This window comes from Malaclemys terrapin, chromosome 10 (assembly GCF_027887155.1).
Source record: "Malaclemys terrapin pileata isolate rMalTer1 chromosome 10, rMalTer1.hap1, whole genome shotgun sequence".
Lineage (NCBI taxonomy): Eukaryota > Metazoa > Chordata > Testudines > Emydidae > Malaclemys > Malaclemys terrapin.
Window position 1 is genome coordinate 25,253,124 of NC_071514.1, and position 25,065 is coordinate 25,278,188.

General features: G+C 39.1%; 1 protein-coding gene across 1 annotated transcript in view; it reads right to left on the bottom strand.

The window, feature by feature from the left end:
- Positions 1-1,987: 1,987 nt before the first annotated feature.
- The window catches only part of PRTG (protogenin), a 117,282-nt gene continuing 94,204 nt past the window's right edge, over positions 1,988-25,065 (bottom strand). Inside the window, exons 12-20 of the mRNA XM_054043103.1 lie at positions 14,346-14,441; positions 13,615-13,801; positions 11,568-11,695; positions 10,538-10,708; positions 7,120-7,302; positions 5,800-5,920; positions 4,582-4,747; positions 3,514-3,618; positions 1,988-2,374 (exon numbers count right to left, since the gene is read on the bottom strand). Coding sequence (XP_053899078.1) covers positions 1,988-2,374; positions 3,514-3,618; positions 4,582-4,747; positions 5,800-5,920; positions 7,120-7,302; positions 10,538-10,708; positions 11,568-11,695; positions 13,615-13,801; positions 14,346-14,441 — 1,544 coding nt within the window. The remainder of the gene's footprint in view (positions 2,375-3,513; positions 3,619-4,581; positions 4,748-5,799; positions 5,921-7,119; positions 7,303-10,537; positions 10,709-11,567; positions 11,696-13,614; positions 13,802-14,345; positions 14,442-25,065) is intronic.

The window sequence follows — 25,065 nt, forward strand, 5'->3', positions numbered from 1 at the left end:
TTTTCTTTTTTTTCCCCTACAGAAAATTCTTTGGTACAAGATTATTATTTTAAAGCCTTTCTTTTAACAACGCTATGAAAAGGTGAACATGTACTGTCTGGTACAGAACGAGCAAACAGTTACAAGCTAAAGATCTACAGTAACTACAGGCCGCTTCACCTAAAAATAAAAATAAAATAAATAAAAACAGAACACTAGGCTTATTGATGGCTTTTGACTAGCTTCTGACTCGTAAATAAGCAGCCAAAAGTAATTCAGATCACATAAAGGGTGAAATCTTGCTGTTAATTAAGCTGATGCGAGTTTTGATTCTGAGTATTTCACCCTAGCTGTTTTTCCATGACCTTACATTTTTGACATTTTGAAAAATATAAACAAATGTCTAATTTTCTTTTTCAAAATGAACTGTGGGGGGAACTGTATATGAACTAGTTTATGACATTGATGAATTCGACCCCCATCCCCACCCCGCCCATTAAAAACAAAAACATGATACCCTGTCAGTTTGCCCCAAATTTCTCTGAGGCAGGTCAAAAGTAACAAACTGTTCCCTGAGTACAGGAAAAAAAAATAACACTAGAATAACTTTAAAAGGAGGTAGTATAAAACAGGAATTGTATGGGTACAAGGCAGTATCAACATTCACCCTTTCAACAGACTTTTCAACTAAAGCTCTGTCTTTTTATTTTTCATTGAGGCTTAATTAGAGTTTTAGACTGGCATGTGGTTGAAGTCACTCCCTGAACTAAAATTCCTCACTAATAGCATCCTAAATTGAGGCAAGAAAGAGGACTGCATTTTAAAAACAGCTCAGACATACTGCAGAGCTGGGTAAACCTGAAATATAATTTACTAATCTCACAATTTACCCATAAAATCTAAAAAGCATTTAAGGCATCTTTCTATACTCCGAAGCAACTTTAGGAATGCTAAGAAGGCATAAGGCAAAGCAGTAATTTCATTATATATAATGGAAGGCACCATTGTTATGAAGTACTGGGATACTGAAACATTCAGCATTACTTGTCTATTCTATGTGTTTTTATCAGGCAGAGTTTTCACACCACTCCAAGCTGGCTGGAAGCTGAATACTAATTAATTTCTCCAAGCTTTCTAGCATTAATCATCAATAAAGGAGCAGTTTTATGTCTTTGTGGGGAATCCAGCATGCCCTAGAGCCCTGTGGATTTAACATACATCTTGTCAGCAACTGCTGGCACAACAGAACTGTGTGGAAAAGGCACTGTCCTAAGCAGGCTGTGACACTGGAAGATATAGCAATCAAGTGGGTAAAAAGGAGAGTCCAATTACTTTTTAAAGACTCAATGTTGCTGTTACTGAACATTTTGAAGTACTAACTCCATTATTCCCATGCTAATGCACAGTTTTCTCAAAAGTAATGGTCCTACAGTTTTCTCATTTGAAGTTCTTCAGGTCAGGCATGTTAAATCATTTATTTAATCCCCTCAGGGGTCCCCTCTTTTTAAAGTCAGAGCTTCAGCTAAACTGTCTTGTTCATCTACCTATACAACTCCTTTGATTTCTCTCTCTCTCGCGCGCGCACACACACACACACACACACACACAACATCCAGCAAAACAAAACAAAAAAATCCTACTAGGAAGTATCATCAGTTATGTAGCTGAGACCAACTATAATACAAATGAGGTAAAGCAGTTGTCATTCAGAGTTTGCCATTTGGCAAACTGAGGTAGATATTCAGCAAAGGGGCCAACAGCCTTCCCTTTGCTCCAGTGATATATTTTTAACTCTAGTCAGAAATCTTTACTGTCCTTTCACATTGTTTACCACTGAACATTCAAAGTGAGTGACTTTTAAGAAAAACAACAAAAAACATTCAAAAGAAATACGGAATCACCTGATAGGTTATCAGGCTTTCCACAATAAACTTTGGCTCCCTGTTCATTGTCCTTCGAACAGACATACATTGTGAGGATGTCTGGCATGACTGTCAGGATAGGTAATTCAATTTTGTACCGTGCACTGTATCTGAAGAGATGAGGTAGAAGTCTGGTCAGTAGCCAGTGGTACCGGAGGCTCTTCACAGTTACTCAAGACAGGGTTCACGTTCACACCTGAGTCACTGCCTACAAAGGAACTGGAGGTGCGTGGGGTGACACTTGTAACAGAAGAAAGGTGTATCTCGTCGTTGGACTCATGAGAGAATCTTCCAGAGTCTCCAGTCTCATGGCTTCCTTCACTGTTTGCTGAATGCTCTGTATCAGCTACAATACTGAATGGCACCTGGAACTTAGATTGCTGGCCTGGGGAATTGGGGGAGTCATCTTCACTGATCAGTACAGTGGTGCCTGGCTGATACAAGCACACAGCTTGGACAAATCTTCTCTGAGGCTGGATAAAAACAAGGTGTGTGAGAGAGGTTAATTAGCCTCTCTCAAATAGATACATGAGCAGTGCTTGTTTAATTCCCCACCCCATTTGGCTGGAATGCCTACAACAGCACTAGCTGGGAGCAACAATCCGTGCCATCCTACAGGAGGAGAAAAAGGTATAGCCCCAATTCTCTCTCATGTTTTCTTCTGCAGTACTAGATGAAATAATTCATTCAACCTAATCACAGATAATGGAGGCTGATTTTCACTGGGGACCCTGTTTGTATTTTAAAGTTACATTTGTGTATCTATTTTCCCCTCCATGGATTTTCTTTCATGCAGCATGCTTATGATTGCTGCAAATATTTTACCTGAAGCATCAGAAATATGCAGCTGCATACCAGCTTCTGGGCAAGCTTTTGGCTGGAAGTGTATTGGAATATGCATTTTAAACATAGCTATGGACAGTCCCTATTTCTTGACTGTATGAAAGACCAGTACAAGTCATAATGATTCCATAAATATCAGTCAGCGAAGATCCCCAGCAAGTGTAAGCTGGCATGGTTGTCCTGTAGACTTTACTGTTATATGCTGCCTTTTATCCAAAGAGGGTGTGGTCAGAGCACAGTATTAGGAGCCACTGGCTCTGGAGTTCCAGTTCTAGCTTTACCTCAGAGTTCCCTTTGTACTTTGGATGAGTCATTTAATGTCTCACTTTCTGTTTTCCTTCTCTAAACACAGAGATAATACTACCTACTTACTTAGCACTCAGGTTAGTGGGAGGATTATTTAATTGACATTTATAAAGTAAGTTTCAAATTTAGAACTATATCTGTGCATACAACTGTTATATGCAGGAACCCCTTCATCCACTGATGGAGTGCTGTCAGTTTTAGGTAAAACATAGCACCTGTTTAACATTAGAGAGCCACACTACACAACAGGTTAAGGGGCAGGAAATGAAGAATAACATCTCTATTTGCATTTACAAGGAGACAGTATAACCTTCATCATTTAACACCAAGACACAGAAACCATCCCCTTAGAAGCTAAGCCCTTAGTAATGCATTTTAATAACCACAAGCCTAGCCATCCTTCCTTGCAACATCATGGGACTGTACCAGGCCTTTTGTGTTCACAATAATTTGGGTAGGTTACCTCCTCTGTTTTCACCTTCTTAGAATCTTGGAAGAAGAGCCATCTTTTCTTGCAGCTGGTCTTTGAGATAGGACCATAACTGTTAATAATCAGATCAGTTCCCCCCTAAAATAGAGAGAGGGAAAGAGAGAGATAATCTTGTTTATTAAATTAAAATGACATGAGTTTAAAAATAAACCACAGCACAACAATAATTACAGTACCACAAATACAGCAAAACATTTCAGCCACCATTGCTTCTAGACATCTCCACCACTTTGAGCTGGCATCATTGATGGGTGTGTTGTCTGTGACTGAATTAGGACTGGTTCCTGCAAACACTCTTCAGATGAGCAGCTCCATTAAAGTCAGAGTACTGTGTGCTGAACATACATCGAGTCAATATGACAACATATGAAAGTAAGGATAACTCATGTTTGTCAGATTGGCCCCTTAGAACTGAAGTTTCACGGGGAAGGGACCATGTTTAATTATACATCTGCACAGTGGTGAGCATCCTGCCAGCACTCAAATGCGAATACATGCATTATTATACAACTTGACTCTAGTAAACCTGTGTCTATAAGATACATATAACCCAATGTGCTTTATCCATTAAAATATACAAAAAAGATATTGATGCACATTTTAGTACCTGCTCAGCATCACACTCATTTAATGGTGCTGCTTAGAACATTTATGAGCCTGAATGGACTCAGGGCTCAGATTTTTGACAAGCCCTGTTTCCCGGTGCCTTGAATAGAACCCTCTGAGCCAGAAGAAGGATACTCTCAATAGTAGGCTCTTGGCCTGTGGAACATGTGTCTTCTGATGCTTGGCAATCTTCAGAGCACAGCGTAAGGCATAGGTATATGGGCAGACGTTTAGCTGAAATTTATGATGAATTTACTGGCAAATTAATGTTCCCATCGGACTGCAAAACTTGTGGTTGTCCTACCTCATGTGGATTATTATTATTGATAAGCATTTATATTGCATATATCTTTAATGATGGGAGGCACTCAGGTGCTATTGCAATAGATACCATGGAAATATGTATATACTGGAAGTGAATAAGGCTCACAGTACCTTAGCATCAACAAAGCTGTTTCCTACTATCATCGGCAATAAAGATTCTTCATTCTCTGCAATTCCTTCAGTACTCTTCCCCACCTCGTTCGCACTGGCTACTGAGATGCTGGTATGTGACAGCTGGTCAGTGCCTTGCTGCATAGTTTTAGGAGCAGACGTTTTCCTGTGCAATATTAAGCAGGAATATAATTGGCCCATAGATGATACATATAATATCAAGACTAATGCTTTTCACTGAAGTTTTATTAGCCAAATAATACTATAAGTTCTTGACCTTCAGCTTTTATTCGTGTGCTATTTCTAACTTATACAGAATTCAAATGCCATCATGTGCCTGAAAATCATATTCCCCCAGGAAATCACACTGCACAGTCTGTAAATGTATATATGGAGAGCATTTCTCATGATTGATTAGTAACATTATCCAGGGGGAGTAAACAATCAAGAATATCAGAGCAGTTCTGGAGCCCCAAGAAAGCTAAGGAGACCCTCTCATCATACTTATGCTCTGCTGGACAGATATTTTTTTTAAATGTATGTTTAAGCTGAACTGAAAAGCTTTTTATTTTAAATAAAAGTAACTATTAAAAATCCCCAAATCCCAAAACCATGGGTTAAGACTTACTAATTACTAATGTATTATTCCTTTTCTTACCAGCCAAGACCCATGAGTTTGTGGTCTTTTGTATTCCCTCCAGAAATTAATGACATAGGGCCAGATGGTGACTTCCACTTGCATTGGTACAAGGGAGCTAAAGTCAGCAGAGTTGGACTCCAATTTGAGGTTCCTCCTGCCCCAAGCTTACAGAAGCTCTTACACAGGAATACTGTAGGGTTGAGGCTCTGTGGGCTGGCTGGGGCCAAGCAGGGGAGCAGTTGATAAATACCAAATATTCCTCTGAGTCTGGAGGGGAACCTGCCGGAGACTTAATGACATTTCAAGCAGCATTAACTCCCCTTCATGTCTTCTACTGCTTCCACAGCAGAAGGGGCTTGGGTGAAGCAGGGAGGGTCAATGAAAGCACGGGATCTGAGGGAGATTCCTATCAGTGGTATGAACATGATGAAGTGAGGCTGAGAGCTTCAGAGTTCCCTCATCCAAAGCACTTGGACAGTACTCTGGTAAAGAAGCATCCCTGATAGTTTACATTCATACAGGAGCAGCTGAGAATGGCTTATACAAAAGAGTTCATTTCTCCAGTAATAAAAGCATACCTGGCTTTGCTGCGGTAGATCAAAATCAGGATGCAGATAAGGATGCAGGTCAGGGCTATGCAAACTCCTACAACAATGCCAGTCATTGATTTCTGGTCCAGGTGGTAATAACCAGAATAAGCTGCAGCACAAAAGAACACATGGCATTTAAAGACTCACTGAGTAGTATAGTCATCTCCTGTCTTTATATCTGGGAATCGATGGAGTCACGGCCACAATACCAACAAATTCTTCCTTTCAACATGACTTCTAGGCCTTTGCTATCATATATTTTCACATTGGTTTTGAAATAACTTGCACTGTATATAAATGGCTTGTGGATTTCTGAACATTTTCACCTGGGAGGGCTCAATATCATGAGGGGTTTTTTGTTTATCACATTGCACCAAATCCTGGGAGCCTGTGCTCTGTTTTTACTCACTAAACTAATATGAGACAGAGAGAGAGAGAGAGAGCGAGCGCGCACGAGTATGAATAGTTGCCTGAATAGGGAAAAATTCAGTTTTTGGCCCATTATGTGTGACATTTCAGTCTAGAAACAATAAAAGACAAAAAGTACACCTCTCTGAATAACTACTGCCCTGTCCTTATCTCTCTCACACTTACAGCTTTAGAAAAACCTTCCAAATCTTGATGACCACACACAGATAAATTCCACCTAATGACAGCAGAGGGTAACTTAAAATTCCATTCACATATGAAAAAATTACTAAGAGATATAGCTTAATTTTCACAAAGTATATAATGGATACAGGCAGACGTTCACAAAGAGTACGGTCAGTGGGATGCCTTCTTTGGTAAGGACTGTTTACAGGTAGGTAATGACTCACAAAGTCTGCTCCAGGGCTGCCGGAATCCCAGGAAACAGAGGAAATTTTCACATATCTACTTAGGGAGCCATCTTGCCCCTCCTGGCTTCAACCTTGCAGGAGTTCTTATTAGTGTCATGGGATGAGTCATAGTATATCATGGGTCTTCATTACATTTTAAATGCCATAAGGGAGTGATCACAGATTGAAAAAAAATACAGACAGCTACAAAGTTGAAATTGATGGAACATTCTAAACCACATTCAAGACAAGAATGTGCATTTCAATCGTACGTTCTCTGTAGCTGGAAAAAAACTGAAACCAGCAACTATGCAGACTGGGACAAAAAACTCCAAAATGGTTTCAGTTAGAAAAAAGGTGCTGTAGTCATTACGGACACAAAAGGACGTGGCTTCTGCATAATCCAGGAAATGAGTATGGGATAAAAACAGTTACAGATCTTTTTCTTCTGGTACTTAACAATGACAGTAACTAACACATTTTTACTAACTTGTGGCATCTGCTGAATCTAATCGTTTAGGCCTTTGATTGGACTCCGAAGTCTCCTTTGGCAGGACTGCAAGCTCCACTGCATTTGAAAAAGGTCCTTCTCCCACCTCGTTGGATGCTGCTATTTGAACAATGTAGACATTTCCAGCCACCAGGTTCTCCAGCAAAGCCATGGTTATTGCTCCTATTCAAAGATTGTTTTAAAAAAAGTTTAAGTTAGGCAAACAATGCAGGGAATTTACTGGAAGTTAGCTAGCAGGGGCTAGATTCAGCCCCTTTCTTCCTCAAAACCTTTGAATCTTGTGTAGAAAAGAGAATACAACCTTTATATTCAACCATCAGATACAGGATTTGAAGTGAACAGTGATAATCCCTTCTCATTCTGTCTGTTGTATTCTCTCTGTACCGTATGGGTAAAGCACACACTGGTCATTTTGCTGTTACAGTAAAGACGTGCTGATACAGTGCAGACCCAAGATTCTAGTACTGTCCACACAGAGTCAGCAAACTTAAACCTGACCCTAACTGCATTTCAGTATGACAATATTTGCATTGTGATCCATGCTCCAGGAGCTTGCCCCCATATATTCTGCGATGAGCTCCCAGATTACAGCTCCTTCTTCACTGACATCATAATGCAAATGTGACACGGCATTGGGATGCAGGCAGCTGAACTGAAATCCACGGAATTTTAGGTCGGTTTGGCAAAATGAACGAGACAGGTTTGGGCAGCATCGTACTGTAATTTTAAAATCAATTCAACCCTATTTAGTTCCAGCCAGGTTCATTTGATTATCATATACTCAAGCAGGACTACAAAGAAAAAGCTTAGAAAAAATGTCTCTCTCACATATGAAGGCAGGCAGAAACACAGATTATATAAGAGAACAGGACTCAGTCACGTAACACTTGCACAGGCAAAACTCCTATCAGAGTCAATGAGAATTTTTCCTTCACAGGGATTGCAGACTGGTGCTTACAATTCCAACTGCTTTTTAAAATGCCATAGAAATACATTTCTGTGTTTCTTCCTGCTATAGAAATATGTTATTTTTCTTTCCAAAATAGTAGCAGCTCCAGGACCTAATGTATCTCTATGCTTCTCCATAGATTCCACTCACTTAGCTACCCCAGCTTTTCCATAAAAAACATCCATTAGCTAAAAGCATTTAAAGTCAAATGTAAGGTATCTGTAACCAAAGGAGCTGTAACCATCAAGGGTGAAAGGTTATTTTTCAATACTAGAGGCTCCTTATACCAGCTCCTTTTGAATCAGCTGCACTTCTAAAGCAACTAAGCAATTTGTGCTGATTTACTGCACACCAAGTGTGTAAAGACTGTAACTTCTGATCCACTTCAAGTGAGTTTGGAAAAAGGGGTAGGGGGAAAAACAAACCAAGGAAGAAAGATTCTTCACATTGCAAATAAGCAACAAACTACAGTAACGTTTCAGACTCTGCTGTTGTTGGCACGAGCTAGGTCAAATTAAGGATTTTTAAAATGTTGGTGAATGGATAATAATCCTCAGTGTTATTTGAAATGTACCCTTGAAATCTGAGCTGGGAAGAACTCTTAGATCTCTTGACATTTTGGAATCTTCTGCAGAAGGTTAGTTTGGGAATAAATTAGTACCAGGTGTTACATGTGACTAACTGTTCTTGTCAAAATGAACATTAAAAATGCTACTACCTCAGCTTTCCTGCAAAGAGAGGAACATGGGACTATCATTGCATTTGCCCAAACTTCCTTTCATGCCCCCCTCAACCCGCTAGACTATTTAAATTTAACCTTAAAAGAGCATAACAGCTTGTTTTAAAGTGTTAAAAACCTGAATTATTCCCTAATCCTCAAGCTTTAAACCTATCAATCAAATCTGTAAATCTGTTAATTAGCTTATGAGTTAAAATGGGTCCTTTATGAAATTTAGTGCTGAGTGTCAGAGCATTTTTGGACTCAAATGATCTTAATAATGGGATAACATATTCAAACTTCCACTTCTAGTCAAAACTCACTGAAATCTCAGGTATTGGCTACATTTTAAGACCTCTTTAGTATCAATCATCTTTTTACCGTTATTCTTCATAGCTGAATTGTTCTCTTTGGGCAGAAGTTGATGAATAATGTTCTACTACACAGAATTTCATGGAGAACTACTACCTTTCAAAATGTCTGCCATTGCCCAATATTCTCACTGGGACTGAGGACACAGCAGCTCTTAGTGAGTGGCTGTTTGTACAAAAGCAGCTCTCTCCAATTGTTCTCAAAGGGGTTGTATGTCTCCATCTCCTGAAAGCATAGGGGGCATCCATCATTCCTGAAGTGCACTTGGCTTCACCCTCATTGAAAGTAATGGGATATTGAAGCCATTCTGAAAAAGGGCAAATTCTTTGTGACTTTCCCTGAGGGATGGTCTTCAGACTCCAGAGTCCAGCCTCTCCTGACAAATAAATTTTCAGTTATGAAAACAAAAATAATTAAGCCTAGATTTTTTTTCCTCAAAAGTTACCTATTGCACTACTCTGCCGTACAACTCCCTGGGTTTCCAATGCTTGTTTTAAGGATAATTACATCACTGGTGCACATTATTTATCCTGATATGTATTCTGACCTCCATTTTAATAGTTTTTCGGGGCATAATAGAAGCCTATTGTTTAGATGCAGCTCTTCAAAGAGCAAAAATCCTACTCTGTAAAAATGGCACCTTCTTACTCAGCAGATCTGCTTTCCGTTTATTCAGCATCATCTCAGATTACTTTAGTGACAAAAATAAGCTTTATTTTTACTTTTTCTTCATGTTAGTACTGCAGAGCCAATACAGCTATACAAGAGAATGAGGTGGATTATATTCTGGCTCTTGTATCATCAATATAATTAGTTAAATTCCAGTTGCAAAATCTTGACGATTGGGGATGAGAAGCCAGAAAGCTTGATGTTTGGAACCCAAATTGAGTTTGCATAGCTAATAGTCAGAATTATACAAAAAACATGGACTCCTGCAGTGTCATTTTTAAAGAGTCACTTTTCACAGTAGTGCAGCACTTTAGGAACTTGAGATCTGCAGGTGTGCACTTAAAAAATGAAACCTCCACTATTATCATGACAGTGGAGCTATGTGGAGCTGATTAAGTATCATTGGATTTATGGAAAGTTTCAGTTCATTGTACAAGCTGAATTGCAATGCATTGCAGAAGGCTTCTCTCCCCACTCATTTTGTTCTATTTACCAGCTTTAAATGACTTTTCACCACAATCTAGTGAATAAGTCTAAACTAAACACATCCAGAATTGTCATGGTATTGCCATGAATGTTAGCAGCACTTTTTTTGTTGTTGTTGATCACAAGACATTATGCTATTTTCAGTTCTCTTACAGTGGATTGCCACAGCTTTTCCAGCTCTAGCATTTATGATTATAGTTTACCTTCTCTGTGTAGCACTTGCCACTCTCCAGCAATCCAAGCTTTCCTAGATGCATAGAGGATAGTATAGCGAGTAACAACTGTTTCAGGACCATCAGGTGGCTTCCAGGAAACCAAAGCAGTATCATCTTCTATCAAAGTCACCTTCACTCCTAGCGGAGGGCCAGCTGGCGCTGGGAGGACAGTAACACAATATTATTAGGGTAAACACATTCATATGCACTTAAATTACTCCAAAGGAAAAAGATGTGCAGATTCTAATACCATAGCAATGGCTATAGCTAAGTAGACAACTGGGCAAACACACACCAGTGTCCTCAAAAGACATTTTCTTTTCAGTTCAAATTTAGTCTACAGCTTAGATTTTGTAAAATCAAGCTTTTAAAAAAATCTTATGATCATGATTTTCCTTTTCATTCAAATGGAGACAGTTGTTTATAAACAAATTAACATTTCCCTTAGTGTGTGCCACTCAAATACTGCAGCACAGAGAAGGTGAAAGTGAAACTGGCTTTACTACAGATTTTCATAGTCCAAGTTGACAAATGCAAATGTGTAAACAAACATCTCAAATAGTGAATAGGAAATTGGATTTTTAACATTACTTTAGTTTTGATAGTTTCAGGTTTTGATAACACGGATAAAGATTTTTTCCTCCCAAAATATATGATTTAAAAGTTGACAGTCTCCCTTTAATGTGATAATTTAAAGCTCTTATTTATGTTATTTTAATCCAAATGATATTTATGGAGGAAGCAAGTTACATTTTATACTCCATTAACTGTGGATTTTCTCTCAGAATTCGTATACATTTTCTCAGCTGCAAAATAGTGAGGGTGTGCAGAAATGCAGTTAGAAGGACAAACCTAACAAACAGGAGCAATAGCAAAGCAACTGGGAGAAAGATGAAAGACAAAATTCACTTAACAAAAATCAAAACAGACTAGATGAGAGTTTCCAGGCCCACCGACGTAGAAAACTTCCTTTTTAGTACAGTATTGTTATTGGCTAACCATACCCTACTGTTCTTACCTTCTGGAAGTGTAGTATGGTAAACTACTGGACTCCAGGGACTAGACAACTGATCCACATGCAGTCGAACTGCAAACTCATACTTGGTTTTTGGTTCTAGACCTTGAACCAACATGTGAGTTTCCGACCTATACAAAAGAATTAATAAAAGATATTTAATACTAAGGGTAGTAGATGGTTTCAAATCCAGAAGAGATCCCTTGGGCACTAATATGCAATTCACCCCTGTGCAGAGAACTAGTGCAAGGCTTGTGGACCAGTTAAACCTATTTTGAGTTGTCCACCAGTGACTGTCACTCGGGGTATTTAGGGTGATGCTTATAAGTCACAGTTTATTAATCTTTAGAAGTTGGTCACAAAATTAATGAGAAATTTGGATCTGCTTTGACTCTTTGGGGCCATATTCTGCTCTCAGTGATACCTGGTTTAATTGTAATGTACCTGACTAGCAGTACTGACATCAGGGGAGTAATCCTGAATTTACACTGGCATTACAGAGCACAGAATCTGCCTCTGGCCATTTATTTACTCTCCTGTGTACTGTTTGCATCTTCTGTGCAAGTCTTATTTGAATTTTTTTTTTTTTATTTCCTATACACCTGTTGAATACTTTATTATTAATTAACACAATCAAAATACTTAGCATTGACAGAAGTTTTCATTGTCTAAGTCCTTTACAAGCATTAACAAAGCCCTACAGCACCCCTGTGAAAGCAGGTAAATATTAAACCCATTTTACAAATGGGAAAATTGAGGCAGAGAGGTTATGGCTCAAATGCCATAAGTGATCTCTAATTTTGGATGCCCTTCTTGAGACATCCAGAGCTAGATTTCCAGGCATCCTGAGCACCCACAACTCCAGCTGAAGTTAAGCAGAGTTGTGGGTACTTAACACCACTGAAAATCAGCCAACCTCTCAAATCAGGCACCAAAACTGAAGAAAAATTTGGGACCAAGGTCATAGAGGGTATGTCAGAACCACAAGTAGGACTTGATCCTGCCAGTGATGCAAAGGGCAGCTCTATCACGTGGGATCCACAAAAGTGCTGAGCACAGCTTGATTCTGCTGGTACAGATCCCTAGTTGTGCTCAGAGTGGAGTGTGTTACACATACACATCTCTCACAGAGTCCATAAGCATCTGGCTCTGCAGAAGCAGGCAGAGGGAGTGTGGTGCCACACCCGCTGCACACATGCAATCCAGGTCGCAGCAGGTGAATAGAGATGTCTCTCTCTCACCAAATTCCCCTATGCCTATCAGCTGCAACTACAGGGGCCATATGCACAGACATGGACTAGGCAGGGACTTGGCTATTTCTTGATGAGCCCCATGGCCCCAAACACAGGCAGCCTTAATGGAGTAGCAGCAAGTTGGAATGCTGGCCAGCCCATGCTGTGTGCCCATCTCAACCAGCTGGAGAAGTGATCCCAGACAGACTCCCCCTCCCTGTACAGTTGCAGAGCCATGCGTTCCTCTGATGCTTGTGCTGCCTCTCCATGGGAACTTGTTCCCTGCCACACAGGCAGGCTTTGGATTCTGCACCATTCCTCACTTCAGGGCTCAGTGCACTCAGTGGCACGCTGAGATCAAGTTATGTAGTTTAATCCTGGGATTAGATCACTTGACCATGTCCTATCTTTGCCAAGTTTATCTGTAAATAGCACATCATTTTTAACACTCTTCCAGTCTCTCTTTTCTTCGGACAAAGAAGAGCTCAGAGATACATTAAACTTCCATCACATCATTGACAAGCAACTCAACATTCGTGTCCTCATTCCATGACCCAGCTACACTGTGGAGCAGGGCTGGAATTGAACACCTCAGCCTCAGTGAAGAGAAAGTGGCAGGGAGGAGACCCAGTCTGTCAACAAAGGTGAAGAACTATGGTGTTCTAATAGCACCTCCTAAGAATCAGAGCTGGCAGAAGCCTGGGAAAAGTACCTTCCTTGCAGCTGGAGAGAAATATTACAGTAAGCGGTAATCACAGATGAGACAGTAAAGAGGAAGGATCTGGGGAACAAAGAATAACTTGCAGAACTGTACATACGTTTGAAGGTAGAGCACCAAAGAGGCATTCTGTAGCCCCACAGGATTACAGCGAATGGTGTAGTTAATAACTTGTGCAGAGGTAAATGCAGGCCTTCCCCAGTGGAGGTAGATAGAAGATGAAGTATTAGCTTTGGCATATAGGTGGTGGGGTGGTGGTGGAGGAGGAACCATACGATCACGGACAGCTGTTTAAACAAAGAGAAGCAAGATTTGTTTCATGAATTCTTTAAAAATGTTGGCAGATTAGATAAATCTGAGTAGATACATTTGGATCCAGATCTGATATTTCCCAAGGGTAGACGGTGCTCAGGGGTTTGGTTCAGACTGTTACATGATTTCTAGCAAAAACTAGCACCACATCAAGAGATCAGTCCCTTTAGTCTAATTAAAAATGGCGATAAAACATCAGCAGGAACAGTGGAAATCTCTCTGAAAAATCATTGACGGGGTGCAGGGACTAACCAGAACGACAAAGGAAGGAAGTGCTGCTTGCTATTTATCTTGCTTTTCCCAGTTGTATTTCATGTTTTATAAGTACAACAGAAGACTGTTGCTAAATGGTGCTTGGGGAGAATTCGGGGGATCTGTAGTTGTCACAAATTCTGTGATTTTTAAAAAGGTTTTATAAATTGATATTTTATTAGATTATAAACACAGACATGCAGGGCTGCTAAGGATCCTGAACTTCTTGGCTGTTACTAGAATGGATAATGCAGCTTCAGCACTTACAGACACATCCTGGAGTACTGACTGTTTGGTCCGCCTGGTAACCTTCTTCCATGCTATTATATGCCAATAGCCTTACATGATACTTTCTTCTGGGATCTGCACAGATAGAAAAGGAATAATTAGATTACAAATGAAGAATACAGATTTTCAAATTTCTACAGAAACACTAGGATGCTGCTGCGATCAGTTTGATCCTATTACAATTCTGGTTCAAAACTTGCTCACTGGAATCAGAGATTAACTCCAATCTTGCTCCCATTGGCCTAAACCAGCATTATATCATAGACTTCAGTAGAGTGGGATGAATCTCAATTTCCTTCCACGGCAGTGGCTTACTTTTGTGGCTGTAATGCTGGATTTTACTGAACATTATTCAGTGCATAGAAATAACATTCAGAATATAAAGTAGGCTATTGGAGTAGAGAGTGTAGAATGAGTTCCAGATACTGAGATTTGTTTCTGGAGATACAGGATGGAGTGAGATGGGACAAAGACAGGAGGGTGGGTGGGACAGGAATCAACCAAGAAACAGGCAGAAATGATATGGCTATTGGCCTCCAGAGTTTATACAGTGAATACGATAATGCTAATTAATACATCTTATGACTTATAACACTAGCTTTTAGGTGTTTTCTTTAAAGCGGATTCTGGCTTGCTTAATGGATCACTGTCTACTTGATTTAAAAACTAATCATCTTAAAAAAAACCCTTCTGTTTTCTAATACAGCTCCCTTTATGTCCTAATTTAAAAAAAAAAAAATCCTTTAAACATTTTGTTCTAAGGGTTTTCTGTTTCCCTGGTGGGTTTTAGATGGATCTTTTGGGTAGGTCTAAAAGTAATCCTACCAAACATGCTTAGGCCTTTTCTTTCTAGCCTTTGAAAATCTTCAAAGTAAACAAATTAAAAAATTTTTTCTTCTAATCTCTCAGGTTTTTTTTAATTTGTTTGATATTTGCAACAAGAATGTACATAAAGTTTTCAGATTGATTTTCAAGTTGATAAGTAAGGAGTAAATTTTCTGCTACTGCTACATAAACTCTCCATTGCTATTGCTGGAATTCTTATAGTGTTATAGCATTGGGAGATGTGTTAGGCTGTTTTTCTGTGTTATTGTTCGTGGATACAGGATTTATTTCCTTCCAAGAAGATTTAAGTTAAAACGGAAATTACAAGAGTGTGTTGGCCTTGTCTGGTATTTTCTTCATCCTAAAATAACTGCATCATAATTTTATTCTTTCTGAAATTAAACTTCTTTTCTGTTTAAACTAGTATTTAATGCAGCCCATCTCAGACAATTCGAGTGGACTTAATTCAGTGACATTTCTTAAAACACATATGACCCTTTGTTTAAGTTAAATCCTTAGCTCCCTCTGCATTTCTAGTACCATCTTAACAAAATCTTGTTAACTTGAAAATTATTAAGTTATCATTATGGAAGTGTCACAATCTGTATTTTGTGAAATGCTTTCATGATGGTTTTGAAATAAATGAATATATTGACATAGGCAACAGTATCTAGGAGGGATTAAAGAAAAACAACAACTTTTAATGGGATTTTGTTGGGTAGGTAATGCTGCAAGTGAAGACTTTGTTTTAATTATTTTTTGTTACCAAATTTAATACAAATGATTTAATGATTTTAAGTTGTCAGTGAAAGAGTTTGTTTGGATTTAAATTCGCCCCTGCTGTGTTTTAAACAAACTTTGCAGCAAATAAGTGCATATGAGAATCAAAAAGTGAAATTGAACAATATGTTTTCACTGTCCAAGCAGAATATAATGCTACAAGTAAACAACAAATGATAAAAGGAAAATTATTTTTAAACATTTTGTCAGTGTTAAATAATAAAGTGTTGTAGTAGCACAGATAAGGAATACTGATTATATTTTTTTAACCTGAAAATATATCTTTATAAATCTATTAAGTCAAGTGCTATTAGTCCACAGACTACAATTAGAAAGGCAGATTCAGATACCTAGATTGATCTCAAGGAAAAAATAAAAGAAAATATGTCTGGATGGGTTTTAAAACTGGAAATTTCAGCAGAATGTCAAGATATCATGGTTGTCTCCCAAGTAACTAAAGGAAATGAGAAAAACATCTGAGCATTTGAAAAACCGAAAATGAGAGCGAGATGAACATCCGAAGTACCCAAAAGTTGAGATATACCAAATCCTAACTATTAAAACTTCTTGGCACTGAAAAATTAGGTTGGGAATCTCATAAAAATGGGATCTTATTCCTTCCAGGGCTTCCTGCTTGGCCAGAAACACCATCACATGGTATTTGGGCTCCTCTGCTTCTAGCTGAGAGATCTAAGAAAACTTTATTTTTTAACTTACATTTAGTTATAAGAACTTCTTTCAACATCCCAGAGAATGATTTTTGCGGTGAGGTTTGGAGGAGTTGTTTTTCATTTATTATTTGAATTGAATTCTCCCATCCTTTCTTAGCAAAATCCGGAATTCAAATACTACTTAGCAGGCCTTTAAAGAGACACCATATAGCCAAGTGGTATTCAACTGACCAAGTTTCACAGTCTATCCTTTTCTTTATAAGTTCCTCCAGAGGAGACCCCTGCTGCATTTCCGCAAGACACAGGATGACAGACATGACAATCTATCATCCTGCAGAGCACTTTCAAAAACGCCTTGTGGCCTTTGAAAGTGGTCACCCAGAACTGATCATCTTCACTGTGCAATGAAGAATAGCTAAAGCCTAATGTCCCGCTGAGCAGAATGAGCCTGTGAGGTCTGTTTATACTCACTGCTTTTTTCTTAACCTGAATTCCTCATTAACACTTGATAAGACTTGGGGAGGGGAGGGAGAATTTCACTGCCAAAAGTCAATAAAGAAATTTTTTAAAAACATCTTCCCGTCACGCTATTTTTAATCAGACTTTTTGAAATAAAAGCATCTGCATTAGTCTGCGTCAAGTACAAAATTTAATATAATTGCTCTTACTCTGGCATAACATGAAAAGCTTCAAAGACCGATCACATAAAGAACATTAACTTTATATATAAACACAAGCAATCTGCTCCTTTTTAACACAAGAAGCTCTCTGAATTGTCTTTACTGCTTAAAAGCCAAGTTCTTTAAATAACGAATCTGCTACACTTGAGACAGCATGGTTCAATTCCTAGCTAGGTTGCCTAGATCAAAAATTGAATCCATAATCCTTGTAGAGAGTTTACTAAGCTGCCATGCCTTGCTGCATTTCACAAGACTCTAGGTTTCATGGCTGAGAAAGCACATATTGGCGTTATAGCCTGTTACTACTAAAGGGTGCTGCACTATGTACTGGCCTGAAACAACCTAAAAATAGTGGAGATCAAAAAGGACAAAAGGACAAAAAAAGGATGGAAGAGGAACTGTACTGGACAGCCAAAGAAAACAATATAAAATCACAGATTATTCTCATAATATTGGTACAATATCCAATTCAAAGGATATCTGCAAAAGATATAGTGGTCAAGACTTTACCATATGCAAAACAAAGTCACCAATACCTACAGATCTGTCTCGAGCTCAGATAAATCAGGAAAAGGAATTTTCACAATCTATTTTATGAAGGGGAAAGAAGATATTTTTGTTTTGAAATAGCTTGTATTTAGAATATGAAGGGCATTATTTGTTGGATTGATTTACTGGCTTGAGATATGATTTATTCCTAGGTGGCAATCCCAATACAGACTTGGCATAAACACTTTTATCTTACAGTTCATCAACTGGATCAAACAGTCTTTCTCTAAAGCCAGGCATATCCTTGGAGAGAAAACAAACTTAAGGGGCTTCCTTATCTTTATCCAGTATAGGTATCCTGAACAGTTTCAACATAAATCACTGATAAAAGATTGGTGATGTCATGCCCACCTTGGGGTCTGACAGTCTGCAGTTTAATATATGCCATCCATGTACATTAGACAGCAATGGGGTGGCTTTAGAACCTCAGAAGTCAACGCAAAACCCACAGAGGCCATCACTCATGCACAGAAGTAACACATCCCTGCCACAAAAGATTGTTGCTATTCAGCAACAACTGGGCTTAGGGATTCACTTAACCAACTTCACACAAAATTCAGTATCTTAATTGAATAGAAAATAAATAAAGACATTGGCTGTGTGTGATATATTTGAATAGTTTGATATAATTATGAACTGTTTCATTTAACTCTAGAAAGTTTTCACAAGTTTTACTGTAATTGTACTTCTGCAGTACATAAACTAGTGCATAAACTGTGAAAACATTATGGACCAGATGCTTAGATGATATTATCTGGAATAGCTCCAGAGGTCTCAGTGAAGATCCTATGCTGAGGATCTGGTCCATATATCTGGTACCACCAATAAAGTCAACATTAAAAGAAAAATACTGTATATGACTTCAACCATAAATTGTACTTTGATAGTGAGATTTCAATAAAATAAGCATTGGCAAGAGCCAATGTGTCTAAAATACATGGATTAGTTTAAAACATATTTACTTAAATGTTCCTGATACAGATTAATTTTCTTTGCTCAAAAGTATTAATATTTAACCAGTTTTGATGTAGGACCTACAGAATCTTCTCAATAGGCTGAAAAGGTGTGCAGTTTCTGTGGGTACTTTAGTATCTTCTGGTGAAATGATATTTTGTAATCCACATCCCTTCAATTCACCCTCCTACAAAATACCTCAGTGAGCCACTACTATCATCTGATGTTTCTCACAGCAACAGGACACTAGGGGGGAGTATTCTCTCTCTTCAGCAGCTGACAGGTTTCACACAGTAAAACTACACAGCTAAATAAGGTTAACACATATTTTAAAATTATGTTTACTTAAATTTTAAATTGCATTTTGGACTTTCAATTAAAAAGCATATATTATAATCTGAGGTAACAGAAAATTGTGAAAGTGGTTAAAATTTCTCATAAGAGGTCTTGGTAACAAAGTTTCACTCCTGTACTTTATCTCATGAGATTCCAAAGGTGTGGTTAGACCCATGCAATTCACAGTTACTAAGCATAATATAGCTATAGCATATTGTTATTACTGCTATACACCGAGTTATCAAAATCAAGTAAGGGCTATAAGAAAAATCTGATTCTAGGAAGTGTTTTCTTCTATTAGGTTATCCATATTTATTCAGTATTTCATATAAAACAGAATGGTCCTGATGTCTCCGCACTGAATGGTGATGGAATCCAATTAAAAAGGAGCTCTCAAGTTACAATCCTATTTTCATGGAAAGTCAATTCATTCCCCAGGAAAATGAGGGCAACATTACTATAGAATTTTTCTATGCACAAGGAATCCAGAGAACTGCTGAGCATTGTGAAAAGCTGAGGAGACTTGACTTCTTGGCAATACTGCTACTCAAGTATTTTAGAGCCTGCCATGCTTTATTAAGCATAACTATTTTACAATTTACTTAATAACTATATCTATCTTCAGACATCAACTCTGCTTCTTGCAAATCTTTCACTTCCCTTTTAGTGAAGCCAATCAATATCAAAATCAAAGAGTGCTCTTTACAAAACGACAGTCAGCTAGGAATACTTGTGTCCTAAGTAAGTCTTTTTTATAACTCTTTAAAAGACTAGATTGAATGGAAACTTTTAAAGCTACATGAAATTACCATCTACATACTATTTAAATATACAGGGCCAAATTTTCTAACTAAGGCACCCACTTCTAAATGTAGTTATTCTAAATGGTACCAGAAATGCACTTTATTATACACTGGTATAAGAAGTAGCCAGTCTATTACTGTAAACAAGGACTTAACCACCAATGTGCTAGAACTGACTTACAGTGTATGTGGCAGAGCATAAAATTCTTTAGGATGAATAACGTCACAATGTTCTTATTTAGTTCCAGAGTTTCTAAATCATTGTGGCAAATAAAGAAAAATATACAAGATGACCTTACATTGTCCAAAACACAATAAGCTTCTGCTGACACTCAGTGGCCTCTGAAATGGAAGTTGAAATCCTAGCTTCTGCTGGGATATGAGCAGTGATGAGCTGCCAAAGTCTTAAGGACCAGTTCCCTACTGGTTCTTCGGCGGCGGGTCCTTGACTCACTCCGGGTCTTCGGCGGTCCGCCGGTGGCGGGCCCTCCGAAGACCCGGAGCAAGTGAAGGACCCACTGCCGAAGTGCTGCTGAAGACCCAGTAGGGAACCGCCTGGTGACTTCAAGCCCCCGTCCCGTCCCCCATCCGACCCCCACCCAGGTCCTGCCCCCGACTGCCCCCCTCTCAGAACCCGCAACCCATCACCCCTCCCTGCTCCTTGCCCCCTGACCACCCCCTCCCGAGACCCTCCCCACCCTAACTGCCCCCCGAGTACCCCACCCCCTACCCAACCTCCCCATTCCCCGTCCCCTGATTGCCCCCAGAACCTCCACCCCCTCCAACCGTTTCCTGCCCCTTATCCAATCCCTCCTCCCAGCCCCGGCACGGCTCCCTTACCATGCTGCTCAGGGCAGCGTGTATGGATGCCGCGCAGCCTGCTGGAGATCGCAGCCCCACCCCCTTACCATGCCGCTCAAAGCCGCAGGAGCTGCAGAGCTACCCAGGAGTGGTCCAGAGCGCTGGCGCTGGTGGCGCAGCACGCTGAGGCTCTGCGAGAGGGGGGGAGGCGCCGGGGGAGCCTCCCCAGCCAGGAGCTCAGGCGGGCCGGATGTGGCTTGCGGTCTGGTGTAAGGAAAGAAAAACCTCCCTCTCCCAATTGCCCACCCCTTTAACAAACGGTTCTAAACCGGCTTCTAAATTTAACAACACGTTTGTGCGAACCAGCTCCAGCTCACCACTGGATATGAGGAGATCACAGTAGCGGTTATTGCCATTTTACAAAAGGAAAAAGATTCTCTTTGTTTTGTAGATGTTTCCCCAAGTGGTAAAAGCAACATGGAGAGAGGAAGGAATGTCTCCCCACACACAGGTTGGTTCCATCTGCTGGAGTTATACCTTGTTACTGCCAGATGGTGTCATCATGCACTTCCAGTGAATACACTGCTAGAAAGAGTGGGGGCAGTGAGGAAGGAATGTCTGGATCAGAAATCAGAGGATAACAAAAAAAAAGCAGCTCCTGATATCTTTGCCACTGTTGAAATTATTAAATATAATCATTCCACTCAAAATTGCACAAACAGAACTCCCAGAAAAATCACTAAGAATGATTTTCTGCAATTGTCAGTTCTGTATTTTCCGTAAAACTTCAAAGATCTTCCATTATATAGATAGACCTTCCCCATTATTTTATATATATAATAATAATAATAATATGGAAGAGGTAGGGTGTGTGTGTGTGTGTGTGTGTGTGTGTGTGTGTGTGTGTAAGAACATTTATTGTGTGCTCCCAAGACCACATTTTACACATCAAACATCCTGCAGGACAAACTGATGGTCCTAAATCAAGAATTTTAGAGCTGTGTTTGCTGATGTTAACACAGCCAACATTTTGGCTTTCTGGCAAATGCATCATAGAAAGCATCTGTTTACAAACTATTTAGCCGAGGTTAGAAGACAGTGTAATATTGCAGCCCCTAAAACCTCTGTCATTGTTTCTTTCAGCTGCTGCATGTTTGTGAAGCTCCAAAGGCCTTGAAAGGAGCCAGAGCAGAGCCAACAGGTCAGGGCTAGATAAAATTAAGAAAGAATCCGAGGTCAGGACCATGAAAGAACTCCCCCCACCCCCACCCCCTAGAACAGCAAGTCCACCTCCAGCAGCCTTTCATTCAATACTCATAAAGGTTTAAAAGGCGAGGGAGCACACCAAAAGCTGAATTTGAAATTTAAAAAATAAATCATTCTTGGGGATATAAACAGATAAAGGAACCTAAAGAAAATAGGGCATTTTAGTACCACTTATTACTGGTTCATATTAAATCCAGATACTGGACACTCTCCTATACCTCACTGCTCTGAACGTCTCAGTTCTCTGACACACTGGAAAGAAAATGATTTCTCAGTAGATAAAAAGGAAAGGCTTTCTCTCTCTCCTGCCCCGCCTTCCTCCAGGATGAGAATTGTATGGGATTGCTTAAGAAAACTGTCATTCTAGTGCTTGAGATTCTGAGCATACCAGCAACTTATACTTTTCAGCCCAATATAGTGATTTAAAAAGCTGGGGAGGGGGAAAAGAGAACCATGTCAGTGTTGCTCTAACATACTAAAACAATTTAAAAACATGTTTTTTTTTTTCTTTCAATTTAAAAGTTTTTGAAAACACTATTGGCCTTTAAAGGCAGAAAGAACTGATAGGGTTAGATCCTTAGGTTTAAGTTCTAAGGATAAATTTATCTGGCCAAATGCCCATTTTTAATTTAATCTTTTGTGCTGCCCCCTTCTTTTTTTTTTTTTTTTTTTGCATAACCTACAGGTCCATTGTTGTGTAGCAGTCCGGCTGGATAGTTCATTGGTCTGGCTTTCCAGGGTGACTGCACTGCCCCCAAGCCCATCCCTTCAACACAATAAACTCCAGATAATTATTCAGAGAAGAGGCCAGCAGCATGGGCTGCTGTGACATCTGGGTCATGGCCTTTGACATAGAATCTGGGGCTAGCCAAAGTCTGCTCCAAGCAACAGAGGTCCAGGGGAATTATTAAGGGGGAAGGGTGGGAAAAGGAGAACAGTGAGAAACACTATCCTTAAAAATGCACTTTTGAAGCAAAGTAATGTAAATACAGCAGAAACTTATTAGAAAAATAAGCAAATACATTTCAGATACACAAGGCAAATGAGAGGGAGACCAGTGTATCAAACAACACAATGAATAAAAAAGTTTGAAGTGGTGTTACAATATATATTGAGAGCAGTTTCTTTCCAAAATAGGCAATCCCCCTTCAGTAGTCCTCTCACCATTGGATTTTTATATATTTCCATTTTTTTAAAAATGTGCCTATACACTGCTCTAGGCATGTGTACTAGATAAAATATATGGGTAAAATACACAAACAAAAAGTTATTATAACAACACTATCACATTATACTTTAAACAATCTTCTATACCTGCATTGTGTGGCTATGCACAAGTAATTTATAAATTATAATTAATAAATATTTTTACTAGTCTAATTTGTGAATGTTTAGGGAGGTTTTCTTTTTATAAAGGGACTTGGAATTTCCTTAGGTAACTAGAATTAAAACACAGCTCTGAAAATACAGAATGAGACACTCTGAAAGCTTACGAATCACCAGAATTTCACATCCCAAATAGTTTACACTTCAATTGAAAGATAATTGAAGATGGAACAGAGACTGTCTGTGGTACTCATGTTTTCCAAGTAACTGAAAGGGAAATGATACAATTTTTCTTTCTACAACATTGTGAAAGTTTATTTGGGTAGAAACTAGACCATATGACAGATGTGAGTCAATCCCACTAAACAGTCTAGCTTTCTGTGGCTTTGGATGGCTCTTGCTTATTTGTCTAAACCTGAAAAGGCTCCATAAAGCCCTTTTGTAGCTTTGTTCTATCCCCTTGAAGGCCTCAGGACAAACACCACCTCACACCCCCTTGCAGTAAAAACATCACCTCTCCTACTGCCCACAATCAGCAAAGGGGGGGTGTGGAGTTGCGGAAAGAAATTCCCTGACCTTATCATTTAGGTATCTGAGTGGCTGAAGAAATAAGGGATCTATTTCAAGAGTTTCAAAATCTTTATGAAAAGTCTAGGCAGATTTCAGAAATCCTGGTTGTTTGGCTGTTTTTTTTTCTTTAGAGTAACATAACACAGTATTTCTACTAGTAACGTGCACATTGTTTTGGATCAGTTCCTATGCTTTTATTATTCTATTTAAACATTTTTCTAAAACAGGAGGGGAAAAGCCATCTCCAGTATTATACTAATAATACACTTTAAAACATTTGATCTATCCTAATGCTAACTAGTTTGGGTTACAGTTTTCAATCTGAGCCTTACTAAAGAAGATTTTGGTTCACATTCTTAAAAGCTGACTTGAAAGTGATACTAGAGGCCTGGACAAACACCTAATTTTGATCTTTTGTGCTCGTCTTTTCTTTTGGGAAACCTTTTCTTTTGTTGCTGCCCAGTGGGAGGAACGTAGCTCATTGGTCCTGCTCTGTAAGATGAGAGCACTGCCCCTAAATCCACCCCCTCAGAGTACAATCAGTTTAATGGAATTATGTAGAAAAGAGGCCATCTTTGGAAGAAGAAAGGGGGTAAAGAATATCCAGAAGAGTCAACAGAGCCTTAATTAACCCATATTTCTAACATGGATACATCCGCTAGGAATTCATATGGTGAGCCTAATTTGCAATGTTGTGCAATACTACAAGTATCCATGCTATATTTAGTGAATCGAGCAACATTACACTACAGGATATAACTAGCTAAATGCTTCTATAACCACATTTCAACAGGGACACGACAGAGTTAAGGATTTACCCTTCTGGATTAGCAGGAAGAGACCAAGAACAAATGATTTCCAAAATGAAGTTCAACCATTCTCACTAAGAAGAAACAGTTTTGATAATTTGCCTGATCTTTGTATTCATAGAATGCTTTCTCAAAAAAGCATCTAAACAAAAGGGTAAAACTGTGCTACCAAATTTGGTTTAACATCTGTTTAAGTAACTGCCATGATAACACACATATATTGACTGTCAGACATATAGCATCATCTTACAAACAATACATTTTTACGCTCCGACAGAGGGAATCTATTCACGGCACCCAAACTTCCCCTGAAGCTATGAAATAAATTT